Source organism: Podarcis pityusensis, assembly GCF_964106645.2.
Source record: "Podarcis pityusensis genome assembly, chromosome: Z".
NCBI lineage: Eukaryota > Metazoa > Chordata > Lepidosauria > Squamata > Lacertidae > Podarcis > Podarcis pityusensis.
This window is the reverse complement of record NC_138044.1, coordinates 33,468,532-33,493,096: the sequence shown is the minus strand read 5'-3', so window position 1 is coordinate 33,493,096 and position 24,565 is coordinate 33,468,532. Positions and strand designations below refer to the sequence as shown.

Genomic DNA, 24,565 nt, shown 5'->3' with positions numbered 1-24,565 from the left:
AGCATTTACCAAGCGGAAACTGTTTCTCAAGAATCACCAGACCAAACTACAAAGACCAGAATGGAAGTATGCAATTGTTTATTCTGTTTTCAAGACAAGAAGGATTTCCCATGTAATACAAAAACAACAACATGTGTCCAAAGTGTCGTGTAATACTGATGATGGAAATCATACCAAACCCAGCAGGGCAGGGACTGCGAAGGCTAAAGATATCCTCCTGCAGAGCCTCGCAGTCCACCCACGCACACACACACCAAAAAAAAAGATCACTCTAGCCCAATTTTACAAAGCTTTAACAAAATACATTAAAAAAAAAATGCTGTATCAAAATCTCAAGTCAGGGAAAGAATAATTCAGGGTAGGATGAGGAGGTAGGCTGAAAAGGCTGTGCTTATTTCAACAAGCACACACCCACACACAATTCCCTTTTTTGCTGCTCCTGGCTCCAATTTCAGGGAAAGGGAGAATGAGGCAGAGAAGAAGCTGCAGTGAACGAGCAAGGGCTGCTACCTTCGCCAAGGCATTTTATGTGCCTATAAAGCTAGGAGGTTGCTTTCCAAAGAAAGAAAGCAGTTGTGAAAAACCCTACCGAGAACTAGCACTCAGCAGAATAAGTTATTTTGGCTGTGTTCACATGAGCAAACGAGGTACACCATTTGGAGATATTCGGGGAGGAATGGTTGGCAAGAAGCAGTCTTGGAAGAGGGGAAGAGTAGCTCCTTCCCTGGCAACCAAGAAAAACCACTGAAGAAAGACCAGGTGCTCCTTTTTCCAACAGATGCTTCGGCTCCCTCCTCACTTTTGATTCCCAGGAAAAATGCAGGACTTCAAGCATCTTTACACTGCAATCCTATGCTATGGCTCCTCAGAGGTTTAGCCCCGCTGGGAACTGCTCCTTGGTAAAGGAGTTTAGGAGTGCAGCCTTAAGAGTCAATTCATCTGAGCTGTGCAAATGTGGTCTTAGTGTTACATCAGCTGCTTTGCTTCACTACGACATCCAAAACCAAATGGCAGAGCCATGGGCTGACTGCGAGGCAAAGCACCCAGTGGACTTCTAGCCCATCCTATTTCCATCTTAAGAGTATCTAACCATGCACTTCTTATACCCTACCTTGACCATCAAAAGCTAGGATCTTGGAAAGGGCACTCAGACCGCTTCCAATAAAATATTTATTAGGGTCAACCAACTGTTTCACAGCCTTTCCAGAAGACACACAGACTGGTGCTTTGGCAAATATCAAAGGAATAGAATTCAAACACTAAGAGCAGCTTTGTGCCCGGCACGGCCAACCTGATACAGTATGCAGTGTACTTAAGAGAACATTGCTGGTTGGTCTTAAAAGGTAAGGTGGGGGTGGTCTTAAAGAGAGGAGGGGAGGTAGTCTCTGATGTAAGCGGGGCTCAGGCTATTAGGGAATTAGTGTTCTTAACCAGCGTCTTCTACTGGTCTCAGAAGCCAACAAGGAGCTGGCAAAGGTACTGAAGCACTGGTTATCGTGTGCTCCACATGAAAAACCTCCTTCAGAAAGCAGGGTCTCAGCATTTTGCACTGGCTGAAGCCTCTAAGTTGTCAGCAAGAGCAGCCTACCTAAACACATGACAGCAGTCCAGCCTTAAATTTAGGAAGACATAACTGGAGGGGCTGTGAAGTAATGGAAGTTAGTGTTGTTTTTTCTCAGGCTACTTTGGTTCTGGTTGTTTCTGCCGTAGGGAAATGAAACAAGCTGAAGGAAAGGGCTTCTTTCTGAAATTCTAAGTTATCGCGCTTACATCACTAGGAGTTTTAAAATAATGCATATTTGAAGGAACAGAATTTTAAATGTGGATGACTAGGCAACTAAGCTTTCTTAACTCCATGGACAGCTCTACCAGAAACCCTCTCCCCCAACCCACCCTTTCTTAAAGCTAGTGTGCTCAAGAATTTGCAAGCTACAGAGGAAGACAAATTCCACAATGCACAGCCCAGCTGGGGCCATGCAGTCAGCCTGCCAGCCAGCCAGCACCCCTGCCTAGAGGAGCTGTGTTAACCATCTACCCTACACAAATTGTCCCTTACAGCACTCCTTCAGAATAGCACAAACAACATCATCATAAAGCAGATTAACACCTCTTGTGACATCCGGTCCTCTCCAGTGAACAGGTCGAGAGCAGTCTGATCAAACAGGATTTCAGTAGCTTGAGCCTGCCAAGGAGTGGGTTCCCAAAACTATGTATAACTTACTATAAAGTGTCCCAAAATTCTGAAAGCAAAGAATGGAAAAAAAAAGGGGGGGGGGGACAGATTAGAACTTGCAGGGTTGAGATTCCAGAGTTAGTCTTTTGCAGTAAAAACAACAACATGGTACAGTCTTGTTCAAACTGGGGGTGGGTCATAGCTCATTAGTAGAGTATCTTCATGCAGAAGGTCTCAGGTTCAAATCCCCAACATCTCTAGGTAGGGCTGGGAAAGACTCCTGTCCTAAATCCTGAAGAGCAGCTGCCAACCAGTGCAGACTACTGAGCTAGATAGGACAACTGTGTGATAAGGCACCTTCCTAGATTGTCATGGGTTGCATCCAGCTACGTTCTACTCAGAGTAGAGCCAGCTGAAATTAATGGACCTAAATGTGCCATGTTCATGCATCTTAATGGGTCTACTCAGAGTACAACATTGGATACAACCCTATGTTTCTAAGCTGCATCCATCATAGTCATGAGCATATGGAAGAGCCCATCAGGCCAGAGGTTTGTTTAGACCTTCCAGTTTCCCACAGGAGTCAGCCAGATGCTTTCCAAGAGTCACAGGACCAGGGCAGGAAAGTAATGGTCCTCTCTGGATGTTGTTCCCTAATGGCTGGCACGCAGGGACTTGCTGCGGCTAGTAGCTGACCTATCTTCCATGCATTTGCCTGAAAATGCACCACTTCTCATGGGGGTGAATCCCATAGTTTTAACCATGCAATGTGTAAATAAGCACTTCCACTGAATCATTCAGTGGATATCAATGGATACCCTCCAAGTTCTAGTATTGTAAGAGAGCAAGAGAGAAAAGGTCCTCTAGCCACTTTCTCTATAAAGTAAAGGTAAAGGGACCCCTGACCATTAGGTCCAGTCGCGGATGACTCTGGGGTTGCAGCGCTCATCTCGCTTTATTGGCCGAGGGAGCCGGCGTACAGCTTCCGGGTCATGTGGCCAGCATGACTAAGCCGCTTCTGGTGAACCAGAGCAGTGCACGGAAACGCCATTTACCTTCCCACCTATTTATCTACTTGCACTTGATATGCTTTCAAACTGCTAGGCTGGCAGGAGTTGGGACCGAGCAACAGGAGCTCACCCTGTTGCAGGGATTCGAACCGCCAACCTTCTGATTGGCAAGTCCTAGGCTCTGTGGTTTAACCCACAGCGCTACCCGCGTCCCACACTTTCTCTATACACAATGCATAATTCTATGCACCTGTATCATCTCCCTTTTTTCTGAAGTTTAAAAAGTTCCAAAATTTGTAGCCTTTCCTCATAGGAATGTTGCTCCAGCCCCCAATTATTTTGGTTGCTCTTTTTTTAACACTTCTGCCAGCTCTACAATATGCTTTTTGACATGCTGCACCACAGGTTTACACAGGGGCATTGCATTTGTGGGGCTTTGGCAAATGCAGAAATCACAAGCGCAAGATGCATTTATGTTGCGAAGTGAAGCTGTGCAGTACTGAGTCTGAAAAATGCGTTTCACTAAAGAAGGCCCTCTGTGGCACAGGAAGCCCATTGCACCGGGATCACAGGACCAGTAGTTTCACTTTGTATAAGGCTGCTCATATGCAGAAGGACTACCTAGGCTGTCCAGTGGGAACTTCAGCTACTGAACTGCTTAACCTACATATTCTCTTCTGCTGATTTAGGAGAGCACTAAAGACCCTATGAAACCTGGAGCCCTTAAACCTTTTGAAACCTTCCCAGCTCTCGGTCCTAGTTTTCACCAAGCATCACAAAAGCAGTTTCTAGCCTAGCTTCACCCCCATAAGGACTAGAAACTTGCTTTAAAAAAATTAAATGGAAGCTAAGGTTTTTGGGAGCACGCAATACTGTGTCAAAATCTACAGCTGCATGAACTCACAAGATGCACACAGCACTGCAAGTAAAGTGCCGGGCAGCAAATAAGGCAAGATGCAGCGAGGACGGCATTACAGCAAAGAGGCTCATACCTTGTAGTGAGTTGCAAGCCTGCAGGCTTGCTGGTTAAACCATCTCGTACTGATTATTTGTGATGGACCGGGACAGGCAACAGGCAAGGACAATCCCCCCCAGCTGAAAAGAGAAGGAAGAGGCAGAGTTAGCCGGACAGTGACAAGTTAAATGCTTGACATTCCACAGCCGAGAGCTCCAGCCCTCTGCCAGCTGCTGTGGTGAAAGACCAAATCGAATGGAACCAGCAGCTGCTTATATAAGCTAAAAGTGGGGTGAGGTTTCAAAAATGAAAGAAGTCCCCAACAACCTATTTCGTTCAATCTTTGGTGTAAAAAAGGGAAAATATCTTAATATGAATAGGAATTCTTGGTGTCCTCACTTGTCAGCCTACACACCATGCATAATCTACCATTTCATGCATTTCATGGAGATTATATGGTTATCTTTGCCTGTTTATGTAATTGAACTTTCATGGCTGCAAGGAGCGTGGAAGCCAGACGCTAAGAGCCCTTCTGCACCTGGCGCCATGGTAAGGGGGCAAAATCCTGGTATTTATTCCTTTATAGGAGGTGGGGAACCTGCAGTCTGTCTATTTCATTGGATTGCATCTCTTATCAGCACCAGACAGCATGTCAGGGACGATGAAAGCTGAAGTCCTGCAACACCTAGAGGGCTGCAGTTTCCTGCACCCCGATTCACATCCAGCTTTTCAGCCAACACTGCTAACCTTAAGCAGTTTAAAACTACTAGTGTACAGCATAGCGATACAGTACAAGGTATTAAATGAAACAAGAGGGAACAGGCAATGTTTACCAATGATAAAAATGCCATTTTCATCTATCGGCCAGTCCCCTGGAAGTTGATGACAGTAGCACATAAAAAAGATTGAGGGGGGCATGTCATGTTCTTGAAAACTCTCCCATGTAAAAAAATATTGCCTAGCTCTAAAAAGCCAGCACACAATCGTTATTACTGCTATGATTTATTGCATCTGTTAGTTGCTTTATACCAAAGGTTGGATTCAAAGCTAAGGAGATTGCTCCATCAGGACAAGCCTGTCTGCTTGCTTGGTGGAATGGTCTCCCCTCTCCGCCCCCACCCTGCATATGTTCTGGGGTTCTCCCGACCTCCCAGAGCTGGTTTTGGGAGGTTGAAGGGAGAGGAGAAGGGGGAAAGCCCCAGCATGCTAGCAGGACCTGTGCTGGCTCCCACTAGTGCAACTATTTAGATGACTCCAGCCTAAAGTGGCTTAACAATAACAGAAAGTACAGGCAGATAAAATAAATTAAAAATGAACAATACAAAATTCCTAAAATGCTTGTCCAATAATGCACTAAGAAAAGCAAGTCCTACCTCCACTTCACCCAAACTATTAAAGGCACTTGAGGCTAACCAAGCACCAAAACGCTAGATAAATAAAGATGTCTTAGCCTAGCATGTAAAAACTGATGATGATGGTGCCAGGCATGTTTTCCTGGGGCAGCATTCAACAGACAGGAGCTACCACTGAAAAAAACACTTCTCACGCAGGCCTCCTCCATATCTCCCTTGGGTGAGGCACATGGAGAAGTGTCTCTGATGAAGGTTGTACTCTGTCACATTGGGGACAAATACTTTTTTTTTTAACTTAGGGGAGCATTTTGAAAAATAACATCCCAGCTGAAGTAGAAAATTCTACCGCCTCATGCAGACTGGCTCTGCCTGCTGCAATCTGAATCGAAATACCCTTAACACTGCAGGATGCACAAGAGCTAATTTCATTGGAGAGTTCCTCAAATATTTTAAAAAAACAACTTAAAATTGTATTTCGCTGATGATCGAAGTATACCCACTTGCATGGAAACAGAGCACCAGAGAAGCTTTCTCTCAAGGTGACCTCTTCATTTCCCGACAGTGCAAAAGCGGTCAGACCAGAAGAGACAGACACTGTATTTTCTATATCTGTGCCCGAGGCAGAACCTTTTCTGAAACATTATAGAGGGGGAAAGGCCACACATTTATGGTATTGTGGCTTGTTAGCAATGTTGCCAAAGGCAATGGAAAAGGAACAGGAAACAAGAAGTGTCCAATTGAGTCTTGGATTGAGAAAGATCCTTGGAAAAACTATAGTATTTGAACACTAAGAGCAGGCATGTCCAAAGTCCATTTTGGGGGCCTAATCTGGCCCGCTGGTCGGTTTAACCTTTTTAAAAAAGGTTAACATCTTTGGTCTGCCCTCATGGCCCTTCACTTCATCAAATCTGGCCCTTTTTGAAAAAAGTTTGGACACCACTGACTAAGAGCAAACACAGCTAAGTGGGTGCTAACAATGTTATAGCCAACATGGAACCACTGATAGAGAAGAACGTAGGCACAAAGGACCTGCTGCATCATCTAGTCCAGCTTCCTATTATCACAAAGGCTGACCAGATGCCTGCAGAAAGCCTTCAACCAGGACCTGAGCACAACACTCTGCCCGCCTGAGATTCCAAGCAACTGATATTCAGGGACATAATGCCTCTGACAGGGGAAGTGGAACAGAGCCATTCTGACTATGCAGAAGCGATGCATCAACCCAAGGTTTGCCGAAGTTTAATCTTTCAGCAGAAGAAACCTGATGGGCAAAACCCAAATCCACTAAAACATGTGGACATCTGGGTAGGCATGACTGGCAGCCCTGCAGATATAATTTTGCAGTCATTTTGCACCCAAAGAGCAAAAGCTCCCCATAAATTACTTTCAGCCCATCTAAAGCAGAGAAAACAAAAGTTGCAATGAGTCACATAGCTGGGCTAACATGATAGCACAGTAAGTATTGGAAGACACAAGAACTTCCCACGCTGGAGGAATGGCAGATGAAACTGATGGACTATATGGAACTGGCTGAAATGACTGGTAGAATCCGTGACCAGGGAGAAGAGTCGGTGGAGGAAGATTGGAAGAAATTCAATGATTATTTACAGAAACACTGCAAAATTAAAGAATGCTAGAGTGATGTTGGATTGAAAATAAGTGGTTTCCAGCTGTACAGGATTCAAAGTTATAGATAGACTAAGATTAAAGATTAGGATTAAAGAAGTTTAAGGAAATGGAAATTTGGTATTTAAGAGGTAAAATTTTAATGCTATATTATATTAAGATTAAAGATTGGGATTAAAAAAGTGGGAAAGAAATTGCTGGACAAACAATTTGGACTGGAATACAAAAGAGGGAGGTATGAGGAGGTCCAGAAAATAAGTAAATTTAAAAACGGAAATGAAAAGGTGATATTGTTTTTAATTGTTCTGTTTCTTTTTTTGTTTTTTGTTTTTTGTGCCTTTTTCTTCTTTGGATTATGTACTGTGTATTTGTGAATTTCTTTTTTATGTTTTTCTGTTTAATCTTTTACTGAAATCTTAATAAAAATCATTTAAAAAAAAACAAAAAAACATAAAAAAAACATGATAGCACAGTAAGAGATGGTGCCCATAGTTTTTCGTGGGCTCTTGTCTTCTAATACTCTTTGCTGAAGTGCCAGCTTAATACCTAGCAAAGGAAGACAGGAAGAGTATCCAGCACCACTGATGCTAAGCAGGGCTGGACCACATCACTACACAAATGGCAGACCACTCAGAGTTTGACATCAGCTGCTCAGAGGCTTATTGGGGACTGTAGTTTGTTAAGGGTGCTCAGAGTTGTTAGGAGATGCCCATTCCCCTCACTGGGCTACAATTCCCAGAGGCATTTTATCTCTGTGATCCACTGCTTCACATAAGTGAAGAGCTGTGGCTCATTTCCTGCCATGCAAAGTGTTTTAAGCTGGACTATGCTATGCCTGGGTTGCTTAAGCTCTTGCTTATAGCTGCTCTAGACAGGTGTTTCTGAGTCCTAAGTATTCAGGCTCCCAGCAGGATTTGGCAGCAAACAGCACCACTTAACACTGCTATTTTCATGTTGCCAGCACGCTGGGAAGATCAGGCTGGGGCATGCCACCCACATGTCCATGCTGTGAGTGGCAACCTGGCCACACGCAGTATGTTTCCTGGCATGGAGCGAACAGTCTGAGTTATGTGAGGGGGGGGGGGGAATGGAAGGTATTATCAGCTGGCTGCCTCCAGATTTGCCATCTGACTCCACACTTCTGAAGGGTGCTGTATGCGTGCTTTATATAATGATAAGAAGGATCAAAAGGCCCAGAAGGGTGGGGCGAGAACGAATACAAGTCTATTAGGGCAGAAGAGGGTCAGCTGAACCACTTTCAAAAACTTTACCTGGAAGCAAGCAACGCCAAAGGAGATCCCTGCTACAATGCCCATTTTGGAGTCCATTGTCTGTATCACCAGCCTGAAGCAACCCTACAAACGGGAAGGGGGGGGAGAGAGGGGGGGTAACATGGTTATCCAAGCTACCAGGCAACTCCTACTCATGAAAAACAGGAAGCACTTACAGCCCTCAAAGGATCCAAGCATCTTAAGTTAGCAAAGGACTTCACAGCAGGATCTCCACTGAACTGACAGAGGCTGTGTCAATATTAATGTTTTTGACCTCAATACAGGTCCTTTATTGCAGTGTAATTTAAAACAAACTATTGCTCCCTGTTTACGGCAGGAAGACTATATCCCCTTATCAGCCATACCAAACAGTGGAACATCGTAGGGGAAGGGATTCAAAACAGCTCTGATGGCCTTGAAATAACCTCAGCTGCTGCACCACACTGGCCTGCTTCTTGCTGTCACATCCCATAGGTCACAGACGTTAAGTCCGCAGTTTCTACTTAAGGGATGTGGAATTAAACACAATAATTAGCATGTGTGTTTCATTTCTTCCCCACAAAGAGAAATGCGTGTCCGCAGGCAATTATTTCCCTATTTCTTGTCTGCAGTCCTACACTATCTCTAGAGAAGTCTGGGTTCTTCTTTCTTGCCAGAGGCTAAAGCTTCGTTATTACAGCAGCTCCTCCTGGCCTGTTAATAATAATAATAATAATAATAATAATAATAATAATAATGATAATTTATTTATACCCCGCCCTCCACAGCCAAGACCGGGCTCAGGGCGGCTAACAACCAATAATAAAAACAAGTTGATTAAAATACAATTTTTAAAAAATTAAAATACTACATTAAAACATTAGGATGCAGCCTCTTCACAGGAGGAGAAAGGAAAAAGAAAGGGGCGGAGTGAATCAAACTGATTCTAAGCCAAAGGCCAGGCGGAACAACTCTGTCTTACAGGCCCTGCGGAAAGAAATCAGATCCCGCAGGGCCCTGGTCTCATGAGACAGAGCGTTCCACCAAGCCAGAGCTGGTGTTGAGAAGGCCCTGGCTCTGATTGAGGCTAATCTAACTTCCTTAGGGCCCGGGACCTCTAGGGTGTTGCTATTTATGGACCTTAAGGTCCTCTGTGGGGCATACCAGGAGAGGCGGTCCCGTAGGTACGAGGATCCTAGGCCGTGAAGGGCTTTAAAGGTCAAAAACAGCACTTTAAATCTGACCCTGTACTCCACCGGGAGCCGGTGCAGCTGGAAAAGCACTGGGTGAATATGCTCCCATGGCAGAGACCCTGTGAGGAGCCTTGCTGCAGCATTCTGCACCCGCTGGAGTTTCTGGGACAGCTTCAAGGGCAGCCCCGCGTAGAGCGAATTACAGTAGTCAAGCCTGGAAGTGACCGTTGCATGGATCACTGTGGCCAGGTCGGGGCGGGAAAGGTAAGGGACCAACTGCGAAGGTGGAAAAATGTCGCCTTGGCTGTTGCTGTAACCTGCGCCTCCATGTAAGCCCCTTCTTCCAAGCCACACGGAAGGGGACAGCTTTGTGTTGGCTTACATGCTCATACACCTTCCCCTTTGCTATTGCTGGATTCTTCAAATCGTCTATCGTGCAATTCCCCAGAGACTTGCAGCAGCTCATAGGAATCCCTTTCTGTTTATAATAGGCAGTTCGATTCCAGTCGGTGTAGTCCGAGACACCGCAGCAGTGCAACTGTATAGGACAAGAGGGATGGCAGAGAATTATTATTATTTATTGGGGGGAGGGTTATAACAAAAAGTAACTCAAAGCCTATTACAAACATACATTAAAGCCAAAATAAATTTAAAAGCTAATAAACACCCATATTTATTATTTTTAAAAAAGGCATGTCCAAGACATCCCACCCACAGGAGGCCACATATAATGAATGACACCATTTGGCTAGCATACTCCAGTCCCGCATTCCTCTGAAATAAAACCAAAATACCCTTTCACCCCAATCTGCACAGCTACACACACACGTGACTGCTTCTGATGATCTCCACATGTTCACCCACCAAACAAATGATTTGCCAGGGGGCAACTTTAGCAGACCACCTCCCCTAGACAGGCCAAGCTGATCTTTAAAATCTTCCCAGGAGACCTTCCCAGCTGGTTGTTCCACTTTGGAATGCATTCCCTCAAATAAGTCCTTTAACGCCTCTTAAAAATTTGTTTTGTCCTTGAGCCCTTTTGGACTCTTTAATTTATTCATTTTTATATAGTCTGACACTTGTGGGCTTTTTTAAACCTTGTTTTTAGAAAAGATTACTGAATATAGTTGCATTTTTATTGTTTTAGCATAAATGGCTTAGATTTGCATTATGCTAAACTGTATTGAACTTCTACAAATAAAATAATAACCATTTTTTACAAAAATCCAGTCTGGTTGGAATTCTGCATCTTTCAGCAGTCTAACTCTTTTCTGCTCTGCTGTCTTTCACTAACACCCCATGCTGACATGAATTTCTTCGCAGGAAGAAATAAAATGTATAGCTTCAGGACAGAGGGACCTGTAACTCTCCAGATGTTGTGGACTCCATCTCCCATCAGCCCCTGCCACCACAACCAACCATCAGGGATGATGAGAGCTGGAAACAAGCAATATCTGGAGGTCTCCATCCCTGGTATAAATGGATAAACTATCTGTCTTTGGTCCTGATCCCCCATGCAGCTCCAAACCCACAGCCTACTGCAATCCTGTGCATGAAAGGGAGGAAGATATATTTCCCTTCCTATGCAGCATGGAAGCCAAGAAAGAAAGAAAATGTAGCTCCATTCTCTTTGGCTCTGGTCCCGTTCACTTCTGACTCCATCCCTCAAGAAATTGCACCTGCCAGGGCAGGGAAGCAGAAACTGTGACCCTTCCAGATGTTGCTGGACTCCAGCTCCCATCATCCCTGACTCCTAGCCATGCTGCTAGCCCCGGGGGTTGATGGGAATCAAGAGCCCTACAACATCTGGAGGGATACAAGTTCCCATTCTTTGTCCTAGGGAGTGTGGTCCTCAATGTAAAAAAAAAAAAAAAAAAAAAGGTTCCTCAGCCCTGGCGTAGAGTAGGGATGACTTCTTCAAGCAGGGCAGCAAAGAGGAGAACCAAACCCTCATTGGGCACGTTGGGGGGGGGCGGACTCTACCCGAGCCATGATGTCACTACTGCTGCCTAGGGTTTGGGCTTTGTAAGCTGAAGATTTGCCTTTCGCACAGAACACCTGCTGAGGCAGAAACAGCAACAGCTCCACCTCCAACTGTGTTTAGGACATGGGATACCTCTTGCAAGCATGAGGGGGGACATCAGGCAAAGGAAGATACCACAGGGGGTCTCTGCGACAGGCATTTTTGTTCTCTTTCTTCCTCTGCACCTCACTTTGTAGTACAGGCTCCTTTTTAACTGCTGGCACCTCCACAAAGAGAAGAGCATGTGTAATATACCAAGTTTAGGCCAGTATACCGAATATGCCAGATTTAGGCCAGTTGAAAAAAGAGAGGTGAATGCTCACTGTGCTCTGAATGGTATCAACCGCTTTGCTGCGTTCATCTTTGGTCCCATCGTAGGACTTCATGGCAGCTTCAAAGTTATTCTTAAAGCTGTCTTTAATCTGAGGAGAAAATGATAAATGATCATTGCTTGCAGAGAGAGAGGTCATTACCTAACTAAGGAAATATTAGTCAATCTGGTGTTCATTTTGCACAGGACTAAATCAATCAAGTTTTAAGTGGAAAAGCACACTTGTCTTTAGACATCCATTCATGTGCAGTGGTTGGAGACCCCGAAGAAGAGGCAGCTCCTCTTACACTTATATATCTATATCCCACTTTTCCTCCAAGGAGCTCAAGGCGGCACGTATAGTTTCACCCTTTCCCCATTTTCCCCTCATGACAACCCTGGCTGAGTGGCAATTTTAACCCTGGTCTCTCCCAGGTTGCAGTCCAACACTCTACCCACCATTCCACACTGCACTAGAGAGGAGAGGTGCCTGTTCCGAGATGGCACTCCTCCAATACTTGCACTATGTGGCAAATCTTTGACCCTCCAGATGTTGCTGAGCTACAACACCCCTCAGCCCCAACAGCCATGGCCAATGGTTCAGCAACCTCTTGCTGAAGGGCCAGAGGTTCACCTGTGTTATGGCATTTCGGGGACAAACAAAAAGCCTTATTCAAGGAACTCCAAAGTGGTCCTTGTTAGTCAGGTTTTGTTTTTGTTTTTTTAAAAAAGCACCTTCTGCTATGTAATTCAGTTAAAATAGACTCCTTGCTCCATGGCTGAATGTTGTTCGTACTCGGAGCATTTCTACAATGCGTACCTTAGGTACGCAGAGCATCTTTCCCCAACCTAGTGCCCTCCAGGTGTTTTGGATGGCAATTCTCACTAGCTCCAGCCAATATGGCCAGTGGATAGGGATGAAAAGCATTTTGCAGGAGCAAGCCAGCAATAACTCACACGGTGTCAGAAAGTTAACTATCTTTATTCAAAGAAACAGAACACCTCAAGAGGCCAGGCCTAGTGAGCGCAGCAACTCTTCCTAGTACATCTTGCCCCAAGGACACAGCTGAAAGGACTGAAGGTCCCTGCCTTCCCACAGCTCCCTAAGTCTCCTCTTCCCCAGGTTCCTTCCCAGGCAATCTGAGGCTCCTTCATCTTGCCTGTATTTCTCTGCCCTCTTCACACCTCTGACCACTCATTCCCAGGCCCTGAGCCTTCTTCTCTTGGGCAGAAGGCAGGAAGCCCAACAGGAGATGGAGCCAGAGCCTACGACAGCAGAGTCAACCAATTCTATTCTTGACCCCATTCCTCTCCCGAGTTCTACAAGGACCACACTAAGACTAAAGACAAGGAAGCTGCCCCAGGCTGTGTCATTCCCCATCCCCTGGACTGGCGGTAAGTAAGAAGGCAGGAAGGTGGGGGAAGCTGAGGCCAGACTGAGCATCAGTAGGGCAGTGCCCCGGTTAACCCAATGAACCAGCCTCCACTGTCTAGAGGGAACAAGGCTGAGGAAGGCTGGTCTAGGGGGTTACACTCACCTCAATGGCACAGCCCCTGTTTTCAGTTAAAGCAAGTTATGGTCACCGGCATGAAGCAAGAAGGGGGGAAAAGTAATTCTGTATTGACCAATCCCACTGATAAGGAAAAAAACAAAACAAAGCAACACCAACTCACCTCATGTCGGAAGACGAAGCCCACAATGGCAGCCACAAGCACAACAAGGAAGATGAGAGTTAAGAACATGGCATACTGTGGACAGAAAGGAAGGATCAAGACCAGCAAAGTTACAACCCTGCTACTGCCATATGATTTACACAGAGAATCTACACAGAATGCACCACTGGTACATGGCAAAATTGTGCGAGGAGTGTTCCGTAACTCCATATTTGGGTGGAAGGCTGCAGCAGAAGTCAAGAGTTTGTATTAAACTTCTCCTCTGTTTAGTTATCTAGATAAAGACAGCAGCTGGATCATCCTGAGTAAAAACAAAAATTGCATGAGGTGGTATACGTTATGGTAGCTGAAGCTGCTGGAATACTGATAAACCCAAGAAAGGCCATTTGGAACAGCCAGTCTCTAGTGGCTGGGCAAAGCAACACTAGATGATGTTTGCAAAATGTGCTCTGCCATTGAGATTTATTTAATTTATTCATTGCATTTCTGCACTCAAGTGCCTCAGAGCGACTTACCCAGTAAAAAATAAAATGGCAAAGACATTAAAATCAGATTAAAAACAGCAGTCAATGAAAACACTCATCGGAGAGTATGTTTTAAAAGAACAAGTCCTACCCACCCCACTTAAAGGATCAGCACAATGAGGCTGTTAACATAACTACCTTCCCAGTTTAAAAAATATGGCCTGGTAAATAGGAATGTTAAAAACAGACAGTGATGATACCAGGCATGCTTCCCTGAAGAGAGCATTTCACAAATGGGGAACTACCACTAGGAAAGGCCCATTCAGGTCCAGAGATGGTGACTTGGGTAGAATACAGAAAGGCGTTTGGACAAAAATTCCCAGTAAGACATGGAAATCTTTTGGAACACCTGTTCTTGACAGCAACAGCATCTCAATAAGAGGGACCATTCCCAGCCAAGATTTCACATGCCCTTCTGAAAGCAATGTAATTGCATATTAAGTTTTCAAATAGCATCCGCACTGGAGGACTGAGAAATCTACGTTTGTATATGTGACCAAAATAAAATAAGAGGATTGTTTTCATTCTGCTGACTACTATAAGTAGAATGTCAACAGATATATCTGCTGGGACCTGAGCATAACAGCGCTCTTCCCTACCAGCAACTGGTATGAATGGGTGAATGGGGAGATATAGCAGTTATCACCACATGCCACAGTTGGAGGAATCCTGTGAGTTTCAAGGCAGGTGCTGCAACCTTGTGCCCCCTAATACTTACCAATTTCAGCATCCATGTGCTTCCCCGACATGTTGCGAAACAACCAAAGGTGCCTAGGAGGACGACAACTGTGCCGGTGCCAATGAGGACATAGGGGACGTTCGTAGCCTTCTCATTTAACAGGGAGAAATACACCTCCAGGCCTACCTTCCCCCAGATGCCGACTGCCAGAAGGACGATGCCAGAGAACTAGGAGGAGAGGGTGGGACAACTCCATTAGCCACAATGAGCCACTTGTAAAAAGTTTCTGTAGAAGCATTTTACTTTTTAACAACCAGTTAACAAAGAACTGGCACTGCATGAAACAAAGGTCCACACCTTTGCAATGTGCTAATTCATCTTAACGATCAGCGATACCAGGATTCATGCTAAGATCCCATCTGCGCTATCCATTTAAAGCAGTACTGTACCACTTTAAACGGCATGGCTTCGTCCCAAATTGTTGTTTGTTAAGGGTGTTGAGATTTAGGGCATCTCCCCTCAAAGAACTACAATTTCCAGAGTGGTTGAGCAGTTCCCAGCAAACTTTGGGAACTGTAGCTCTTTGAGGGGAATAAGGGTCTTCCCTCTGTATCCTTAACGAATGACACTTCCAAGAATTCTTTGGGGGAAGCCATGACTTGTTTACGGCGGTATGAAACCGCTTTAAATGCAGAGTGCAGGTGGGGCCTCAATAAACCCCCATTCTGCCCTATAAGCAGACACAGAAGAGCTAGGAAGAAATCTACCTTTTCCCCACCCTCAGCCCCTTCCTGTGATCTAAGCATGAAAATGAGCAACTAAATTCACATTAGCTTAACTAGGCAAGTCCCAGCCCTTGTTAATGTCCATGTCCACGTCCATCCCATTTTCCACAGAACAAGACTGGCAGGTGTGTGCCCCCCCCCCGACACACAAACTTGATGATGGCATGCAATAAGCAACATCACTAGGAAGAGACCCAGAAAGAAATCCTTATGTGTCCAGAATGTTCTCGACTACAACTCCCATAACCCCTGACCATTGGTTATGTTGGCTTGGGCAGATGGCTGAGTCCAACATCATCTGAAGGGTCACAGGTTTCTCATTCTTACCTTTTACCAAGCCAGACTATCTGGAAAACTAGGTCAAAAAAAAGGTAAAGGACCCCTGGACGGTTAAGTCCAGTCAAAGGCAACTATGGGATGTGGTGCTCATCTCGCTTTCAGGCCGAGGGAGCCGGCGTTTGTCCACACACAGCTTTCTGGGTCATGTGACCAGCAGGACTAAACTGCTTCTGGCGCAATGGAAACACCGTGACGTGCCAGAGCACGTGGAAACGCCATTTACCTTCCCATTGCAGCAGTACCTTTTTATCTACTTGCACCTGTGTGCTTTCGAACTGCTAGGTTGGCAGAAGCTGGGAAAGAGTAACGGGAGCTCACTCCATCGCAGGGATTCGAACTGCCGACCTTCTGATTGGCAAGCCCAAGAGGCTCAGTGGTTTAGACCACAGCGCCACCTGCATCCCTAAACTAGGTAAAAAAGTGTAAAGGATCCCTGGATGGTTAAGTCCCGTCAAAGGTGACTATGGGGTTGCAGCGCTCATCTCGCTTTCAGGCAAAGGGAGCCGGCGTTTTTTCACCTATTTGGAAAACTATACTATGACTGGCATAGGTTTTCCTTTCAAGTCATCTGGAACCAAATCCTTTGTCCTAGCACCAGTTTTAAGAGCTTATTGATTGTCGCTTTATTTGAGGTGATGTTTTAGTTGGGATTTTGCCTTCTCTTTATTTTGTAAGTCTATTTGCTGGCTCTTATATAGTATTATTTATATGCTGTTACAGATAGTTTTATTCACATCTTTGTATGCAGCCTTGGAATCTTTAGATAAAGAGCAGCTAATAAACATTTTAAACATAATTTGAATAAACTGGAGATGGTGGCAACTGAACCTGAGACTTTCTGTGTGAAAAGGATATGGTGAGTTACCACTGAGCTCTCTGTGTTCTCAGAAGAAAACAAAGCTACAAGTCTAGAAACACCTGTGTAAGCTGGTTCCTCTCAAGTCTTTCAAGCTCCCATAGCAATGTATAAACACAGACTGGATTCCAAAGGTACGTAACCTGAGGGAATTTGTTTTCCCTGTCATAAGGTTTTCTCCCATTGCCTGTTTTTTGAAGCAGCGAGGCAAACCGAGGACTGTTTCTCAGGGCACCGCAGCAAGACCATTTCATTTGCACTCAGAAATGATGTTTGAACATGGTTTTTATTTTGATCCATCCCTGTTACGTCAACATGAACCTTGCCCTCTATATCGTTTTCTCCACAGGATGTGCGGGAGTAAAAGAAAAATAGTAATTAACTTTGCAGCCCAAACTGTTAAAATTAGAAACTTATTTTTATAAGAAGTTTTACAAAGGAAAAAAGAAACAGAGGGGGAAAGTGAAAGCCAAAACCCTCATCAGATCACATTCAGAATACATCTTAATTCAAGCATATAAATTGATGTAAGATATCCAAATGTCCAAATACACAAAATGGACTTTTATAAGCAGGATGTTCAAATATAGCCTGGGCTATGAGTCCTCAGACCACTGCATTATAGACAGTGGGTGGGTGTTTTTTTCCCCTTCCAAGCAATTCCTGCATTGCAGGGGGTTGGACTAGATGACCCTTGGGGTCCCTTTCCAACTCTACAATTCTATGACTATGTGAGCTTGCAAAAGTCACTTTCGTTAAAACAGAAGCTTATCTAGTATTGTATCAGAACCATAGAGAATTGGTCTTGTTTTATCTTTTCTGCATTATTTACTTAAAAGTGTCTTTTTATTCCTTTGCACAAAAATAAAAACCTGTAATTATTTTTGAGAGAGGAGAGAGAGAGAGGGTACAGAACCTGCATGCCTCAAGGAGAAAAGTGGCTCTGCTCCTTGAGAAAACCACACTCACCTGATTCAGAAGCCTGAAGCAGCAGTGATGAAAGGAAAGGACAGGATTACAGAGTGCATTCCACATGTTATTTGCTACTAACCAAAAAAGGCCAACAAAGCAAAAAGGGCAAATTAAAAAAAAAATGAGCAAAGGGAAAGAGAACCAATTGCCACAGGGTTTTCTGGCACAGAAAGGCACACCAGCACACCAGCACACATCATGCCATCTGTGCCACAGACACGGGTGCAATGCTCACACTGCTAAGCTGCCACCGCCGCCAGGAGCAGAGCTGGAAAATTGGGATTTATTATTATATCACTGAAGGATTATGAGAGATAGAGGCTCTTTCCTACAACGTGATGGTCAGACTCCTGAAAGAAGCTGGGGGGCGCCATTTTCCCCACCCACCCACCCCCACCCCAACCAAGTCCATGCAGAGTTGACTTCTGCATAGTTCTTCTCGGTGGGCCCGGAGGGAAAGAACATTCCTGGGGCGACAAACCTTTCTAAGATGGGTTTTCCATATTGTTCTTTATTGGATCACTAGAAACAAGAGTGGAGGCTGCAAAGAGTATGTCTCTTCCTACAGGTGAAAAGAGTCTGTGGGATGAGCTGAGATTGGAGCTATAGGGGACAGTGGCCCTGCCCCATTATTCTCTATGGAGTTATGAGATGCAGAGTGGGGGGGGGTGTCTCACTTCTCCTCCTACAGGTTCAGAGGCACTGTAAAGGAAAGGGAGGGGCCAGGTGTACAGTTATCAACTATAGGAAAGGTCATTGTTCAGAGGGGAGGATAAAATTACACAAATATACCTTAAAACCTTTATAGGGCTGGAACCGTGCCCCATTCTTCTCCACAACAGAGGTGACTAACCAGTGGTCCTCCAGGTGATGCTTGGACTCCAAATCCCATCAGCACCAGCCAGCAAAGCCAATGGTCAGAGAAGGTGGAAGTTGGAGAACAGCAATATCTGGAGAGCCACCCTTCATTTGGGGGGCTCTAGGAGAAATCAAGGAGTGTTGTATGTTGCTGCTCATATAAGGTTAGGGGAACCATAGGGGAAGGAGGAGAGAGCAGTAGTTATTTCCAAAGAGAAACTGGGGGAGGTGTAAGAGAGAGAGAGGTGATATATTAAAAAAAGAATTACAGCAAAATGCTTTATATGTCTATAAGGGCTCTCTCCTCTTTGGGATAAAGAGGTGCAAGGCAAGCATTTTCTGTCCTACAGTGTTCTAGGAAGAGAAAAATGTGGGGAAAATGTGGCTGGAGGCAGCTATGTATGGATAGACTGCTATCTATGGACTTTGCAGAGCGGAAGAGAAAACTCTATGCTCCCATTATACTCAATGCATAGGACAGGATTACATCATCCTTATTAGTATCGCTATTCTTTTAATGTATTGCCCTCCCTTCACCCTAAGATCCCAGAGCAGGTTAGAACAACTTTAAACACAACGTTACAAAGTTTTCAAAACTTGCAATTACGCCGCCGCCGCCCCGCCCCCCCGGCCCATTCCGCCCTTATACAAATGCATATGGAACCAGCCTGCCCTGTGGTTGTCTATAAGGTTGCCAGAAGGGGTAGAGACGGGGGGGGGGGGGGCTGCCATCTGTTCTATAACACTGAATGGGACGGGAGAGATTGGAGTGCCGGGGGGGGGTCATTGTTCTCTGTAGGGCCAGCAGGAGACGATACATCATGCTATACACAGGAACAGCAAGCGCGACATCTGTGGGGTCAGCAGCGAGGGGGTGGGCGGGTGAGTTTGAGGTTGTAGCGTGGGGGTGTCTCAGAAGGGAGAGCATTTACCCACCTGTTACCTATGGGAATAGGAAGGGGGGCGTGTAAGATGCAGTGCTGCCCCCCAAGACAGGACGAGCAGCGTGCCCCATTGCTGTCTATGGGGTTAGAGAAGGGTGCGTTGCAGGGACCCATTGTTCAGTGGGGCGGCCAGTAGCGGGGTGGGCTTCGGGGTGGGGTTTTCCTCCCGAGAGGGGCTCACCCAGAACACGAAGCTGTAGATGAGCAAGATGCTCTTGAGGCAAGTGATGACCGGCTTGGTCTGCAGCCTCCGCGACGGGGACGCCATGACCGACCTAGATAGACCCGCAGACCTGCGATGGCGCCGCTTTTTCGCTCGCTCAAACCCGCCACGCACAGCGGAGCAGCTGGACTCCGACTCTCTCTGGCGCTTGCGCAGATGGAAATAGGCGAGCATTTCCGGAAGCTCCCGAATCCTCGTCGTGGATTGTGGGTGGGGTTATTAAGAAAACACGAGAGTCTTCAGCCCCGCCTTCTTTTCCTGAGTTCTCAGAAGCATGTCCGAGAAAAGCCGAAGATTGCCGAAACCTGGGAGAAGAAGCTTCGTTCGCTTTACAGTAGTCTTTTTCGGAGGAGGACCGGGAGTGCCTAATTCGTGCCGGCAGGTGGCGCCAGCTAGCTAGCAGCGAATGATTTCAGTATTTCGTGGCGTGGCAGCTGCACTGTCAGGCAGGAATTAAACAGGTGCAGCTTCTCCCTACCTCGCACGATGCCGCGCTGCATACACACCATGCATTTAAAGCACATTCCAAACCCCCCCGCAAGAATCCAGGGAACTGTAGTTTAAGGGTGTTGGGAATTGTAGAGCTGAGAGGTGTAAACTACAGCTTCCAGAAGTCCTCGTTTCGTGGAGGTGCTTTACATGAACAGTGGGTACGCAGCCAGAGACAGTGATGGTGGGGCTTCATTCATTCATTTTGGTTGTATGCCTCTTTTCCACCAAAAAGGTGCTCCAAGCGACTTATAACAAAACAACAACAGGGATGCATTTCAAATAAAAGTCTCATAATAACACAGAAAAACAATAGCATGGTAATAATTTTGTTACAACATAGAAAAACAGAAATACAATAGCATACAAAAAAACCCCACATTTCAGTACTATACATGTAAAAAAATAAAAAAAAACAACCCTTGATTTGATGCCATGAAGTAAGAGGCAATGCCTTAATTGTATCTGTGTTTATAGGCCATTAGGTCGGACCTCTTCCATCCTTTATCAAGGAGAGTGCCAACTTTCACACAACACAAATTCACCTCTTGAATTTCTGCCTGTTAGGCAAGAATCCTATTCGTAGCTTTTTCAACTGGTGTGAGTCAGTACAGTGTAGGAGGGTTGGCCTTTGGAAAAGCGCTTGCCATCCCTGAGCACTAAGCCCGCGACTGAATTTTTTTAAGTATTTAATTTAATTTTTACATTGATATCCCACCATCTCAGGATTTTTTCCCCTTGCCCCGCTGAGAGACGGTGACTGACCCAAAGTCACCCAGTGAGCTTCATGTCTGAGCAGGGTGGGGGTGGGGGGGTTCCAACAGCTTCTAGCCCAGCACTCAAACCATTTGATGTTCAGTCTCAAGCAGCAACATGCTTTATTGTTGTGCCTTGAGCCCGGCTTTGGCTGGGGAGGGCGGGATATAAATAAAATTTTATTATTGTTATTTGTCTCAGACCTGCCTGTTTCTACAAACCAAAAATCAAATTCCTCTGTGTGTGTGTGTGTGTGTGTTTATGTTACCCTTTCTCCAAAGAGCTCAAAGTGGCTTACAAGATCCCACCTTCCTTTATCCTGTCAACAACCCTGTGAGGAAGGCTAGGCTGTGAGGGAGTCCACACAATGGTTTCACAACTGAATCATGATATGAATCTGGCTCATCTCAGTCTTACTGTACAGTGGTACCTCGGGTTACATACGCTTCAGGTTACATATGCTTCAGGTTACAGACTCCGCTAACCCAGAAATATTACCTCGGGTTAAGAACTTTGCTTCAGGATGAGAACAGAAATCGTGCAGCGGCGGCACAGCAGTAGCGGGAGGCCCCATTAGCTAAAGTAGTGCTTCAGGTTAAGAACAGTTTCAGGTTAAGAACAGACCTCCGGAATAAATTAAGTACTTAACTCGAGGTACCACTGTACAGTATTTGTCCAACACTGTAACTAACCATTCTGGCTTTTGCATGACTGCCTCATAATTGCAGAGCTCTCTTTTTCCCCAAAGTTGTTCCCATTATGTGGTCGGGTTTTCTGCGGGTTGATTTTCAATTGAGTGCTAAAGAGCGGGTTTTCTCAGACAAAGCTCCTGCGGGGGCCAGGGGAGGGGGGAGACGTTCAGACACAGAGCTTTAAAGTACAGACTGTGTCTGGAAAGACTGGAGGAAAGGTAGGTGTGGGTAAAGCCATAGGAACAGTTTATTTTAAGAGTGGCACATTGGTATTTAAAGCACTTTATTGCTGAAGAATCCTGGGAACTGTAGTTCACCCCTCACAGAACTACAACTCCCAGCACTCTTCACAAACTATCACTCCCAGAACTCTTTGGGGGGAGGGTGCTTCAAATGCATGGTGTGTGCACAGCCACACAAGAACCGAAATCCTAAAATCCTAGCACATTGTCCTTGCCCTACAAATGTCTGGTGAGAAAACATGCTAGTGTCTTGGTTTACTGACTGCCTTCCTTTTAAACCATGAATTTATGATTCATGAAATCTGAAGTATCGTACAGGGGGCTGCTTATGTTGCTTTAACCCTGCTGGGGGGGGGGGCGGTTTGCATGTTCTGCACTCAGTGAGTCATTGAGTAAGATTTCTTTCTAAGCAGCCTGGCTCTCTCTCTTGACCCCCCCCCTTCTTCCTTTCCTCATTGACTCTCTCTCTCTCTAGAGAGAGTACAGCTTTAAATAAACATCTGGCAACTGCAGGCTACCCCACATCTGGGCAGTGTTAGCTGAGTCTGGAAGCCGGTAAGAACAAGCCACTTGTTTTGAGAAAGTTAAAGAAGAGGACTCCTGTATGGACTGAGAGAGACAGAGAACCAGAAGGCACAATTGCACACCAATTCACGGGCAAGGCAGGTAAGAAAGAGCCTGCTTCTGTCAGTCCTTTGCTTCTCTGTTTGCAACAGACAGAAAAGATACGAGGGAGATGAACAGCTTATTTATTTTACTTTATTCAATGAATTTATTAGCCGCTCTTGCGCTGAGATTCTCTAAGCGACTTACATAATGGGGGGGGGGGGGATATGGGCTGTATGATACAATAGCCATGCTCAGAGTAGACCCCTTGAAATTAATGAGCAGGACTAACATAAGCCCATTAATTTCAGTGGATATACTGAACTTGGTTGATTACAACCCTGAGGCTGCAATCCTATACGTACACACTTTTCTGGGGAGTTGGAACTTGCTTCTGAGTAGCCATACCTAGGACTGTGGCATAAATATTTATAAATCTACATCCGTTTTGCACAAATGGAAACTGGTGAGTTGTGTGTCATTGGGGTGTGTGAGAGAGATGCTGAGTATATAGTGTTGCCTTTCTGCTTTAAGAAGTTGCATCAGATGATTGGCCCATCTATTTACAGTATTTAATTTATTTAAGAATTTGTACCCTGTTTTCCCCCGGACCAGCTTTCCAAAGTAGCTTACGATTAAAACGTAATATGACAACAGTAAAGAACAGTAAGCACCAGCATATGACAATAATAACACATAGTGGCTTTTATTTTATTTTTAAATGCTAGGAACAGTCGAAAAACATCAGGAAATACATTCTGGATGGGGGGGGAATGAAATTTTCCATTTCTGTCTGAAACCAGATATTTTTATCCCAGAGTTGTCTACTTTTACTGGTATTCTAACATTATCAAATTGGTATCATCTCTAAAGCATTGCTTTGCCTGTATAAAGATGTCAGGTGCAAGCCCTGATATCTCCTCTTACTTAATTGGGATCTCATAAATCAGGGCTTTATGCTTACAGTGGTACCTCGGGTTACATATGCTTCAGGTTACATACGCTTCAGGTTACAGACTCCGCTAACCCAGAAATAGTACCTCGGGTTAAGAACTTTGCTTCAGGATGAGAACAGAAATCGTGTGACGGCGGCGCGGCAGCAGCAGGAGGCCCCATTAGCTAAAGTGGTGCTTCAGGTTAAGAACAGTTTCAGGTTAAGAACGGACCTCCAGAACGAATTAAGTACTTAACCAGAGGTACCACTGTACTTCAAAATGTAGCAAGCAAGGATGTGTTTGGGGGTTCCTCTTGTTTATTCTGAGTGGCACCCTGGACTTCTACCCCAAAGACAAAAACCTGGAGTCTTCCTTTAGATACTGTATCTTCCCTTGTCCCTCCTGGCCAAGGTCCTGTGTCTTTTAAGACCTATGTGACGGGCAGAAACTCAGCAGGGAAAGCTGCACATGTTGCATTTCCGTTTGGTAGAAGTTACTATGATCAAGACACAGTAATCCCATCAGGCAAGAGTGAGGGGGAGAAGGTGATAAAACTACACAGAGTTGAAGAAACAGCCAGAGTTGAAGACAGGTGTAACTGCCAGTCTTATAGCAGGGGTAGCCAGCATGGTGTCCTCAAGGTGTTGTGGGAGTACAACTCCCATCATCCCTGACCAATGGCCAGATTGACTGGGCTGATGGGAATTGCAGTCCACAGACCATGTTGGCTACCACTGTCTCTTGCTCAGTACAGTCATACCTTGGGTTACAGATGCTTCGGGTTGTGCGATTTCGGGTTGTGTACTGTGCCGAACCCAGAAGTACCAGAATGGGTTCCTTCCAGGTTTTGGTCTTGCGCATGCGCAGAAACGATAAATCGCACTTTGCGCATGCGCAGAAGCGCCGAATCACAACCCACATGTGCGCAGATGCTGTGCTGCGGGTTGCAGATGCTGCAGGTTGTGAAGGTGCTTCCCGTATGGATCACGTTCGCAACCTGAGCGTCCACTGTACATCATTCTAGTAGAAGGCAGGGAGCGGGATTTTGGTAGACACAAGACACAAAATTCCCTGCTAAACTCTTTCTACAAGTTGATCT

General features: G+C 45.4%; 2 protein-coding genes across 3 annotated transcripts in view; one reads left to right on the top strand and one right to left on the bottom strand.

The window, feature by feature from the left end:
* Positions 1-61: 61 nt before the first annotated feature.
* On the bottom strand, positions 62-19,903 carry TSPAN6 (tetraspanin 6). Its single transcript, XM_080990510.1, has 8 exons — positions 19,705-19,903; positions 14,809-14,997; positions 13,567-13,641; positions 11,906-12,004; positions 9,942-10,097; positions 8,388-8,471; positions 4,176-4,278; positions 62-2,240 (listed from the first exon to the last, which is right to left on the bottom strand). Exons 1-7 carry the CDS (start codon positions 19,789-19,791, stop codon positions 4,210-4,212), a joined length of 759 nt encoding a protein of 252 aa, XP_080846636.1. The 5' UTR covers positions 19,792-19,903; the 3' UTR covers positions 62-2,240; positions 4,176-4,209.
* A 146-nt stretch (positions 19,904-20,049) lies between these two features.
* Positions 20,050-24,565, top strand: part of SRPX2 (sushi repeat containing protein X-linked 2) — a 30,296-nt gene continuing 25,780 nt past the window's right edge. The window contains exons 1-2 of one of the 2 annotated variants that reach the window (XM_080990495.1): positions 20,050-20,207; positions 22,401-22,591. The gene's annotated coding sequence lies outside the window, so the exon portion shown is untranslated. Of the gene's footprint in view, positions 20,208-22,345; positions 22,592-24,565 lie in introns of those variants that run through there. The other variant, XM_080990496.1, reaches the window with a different exon arrangement.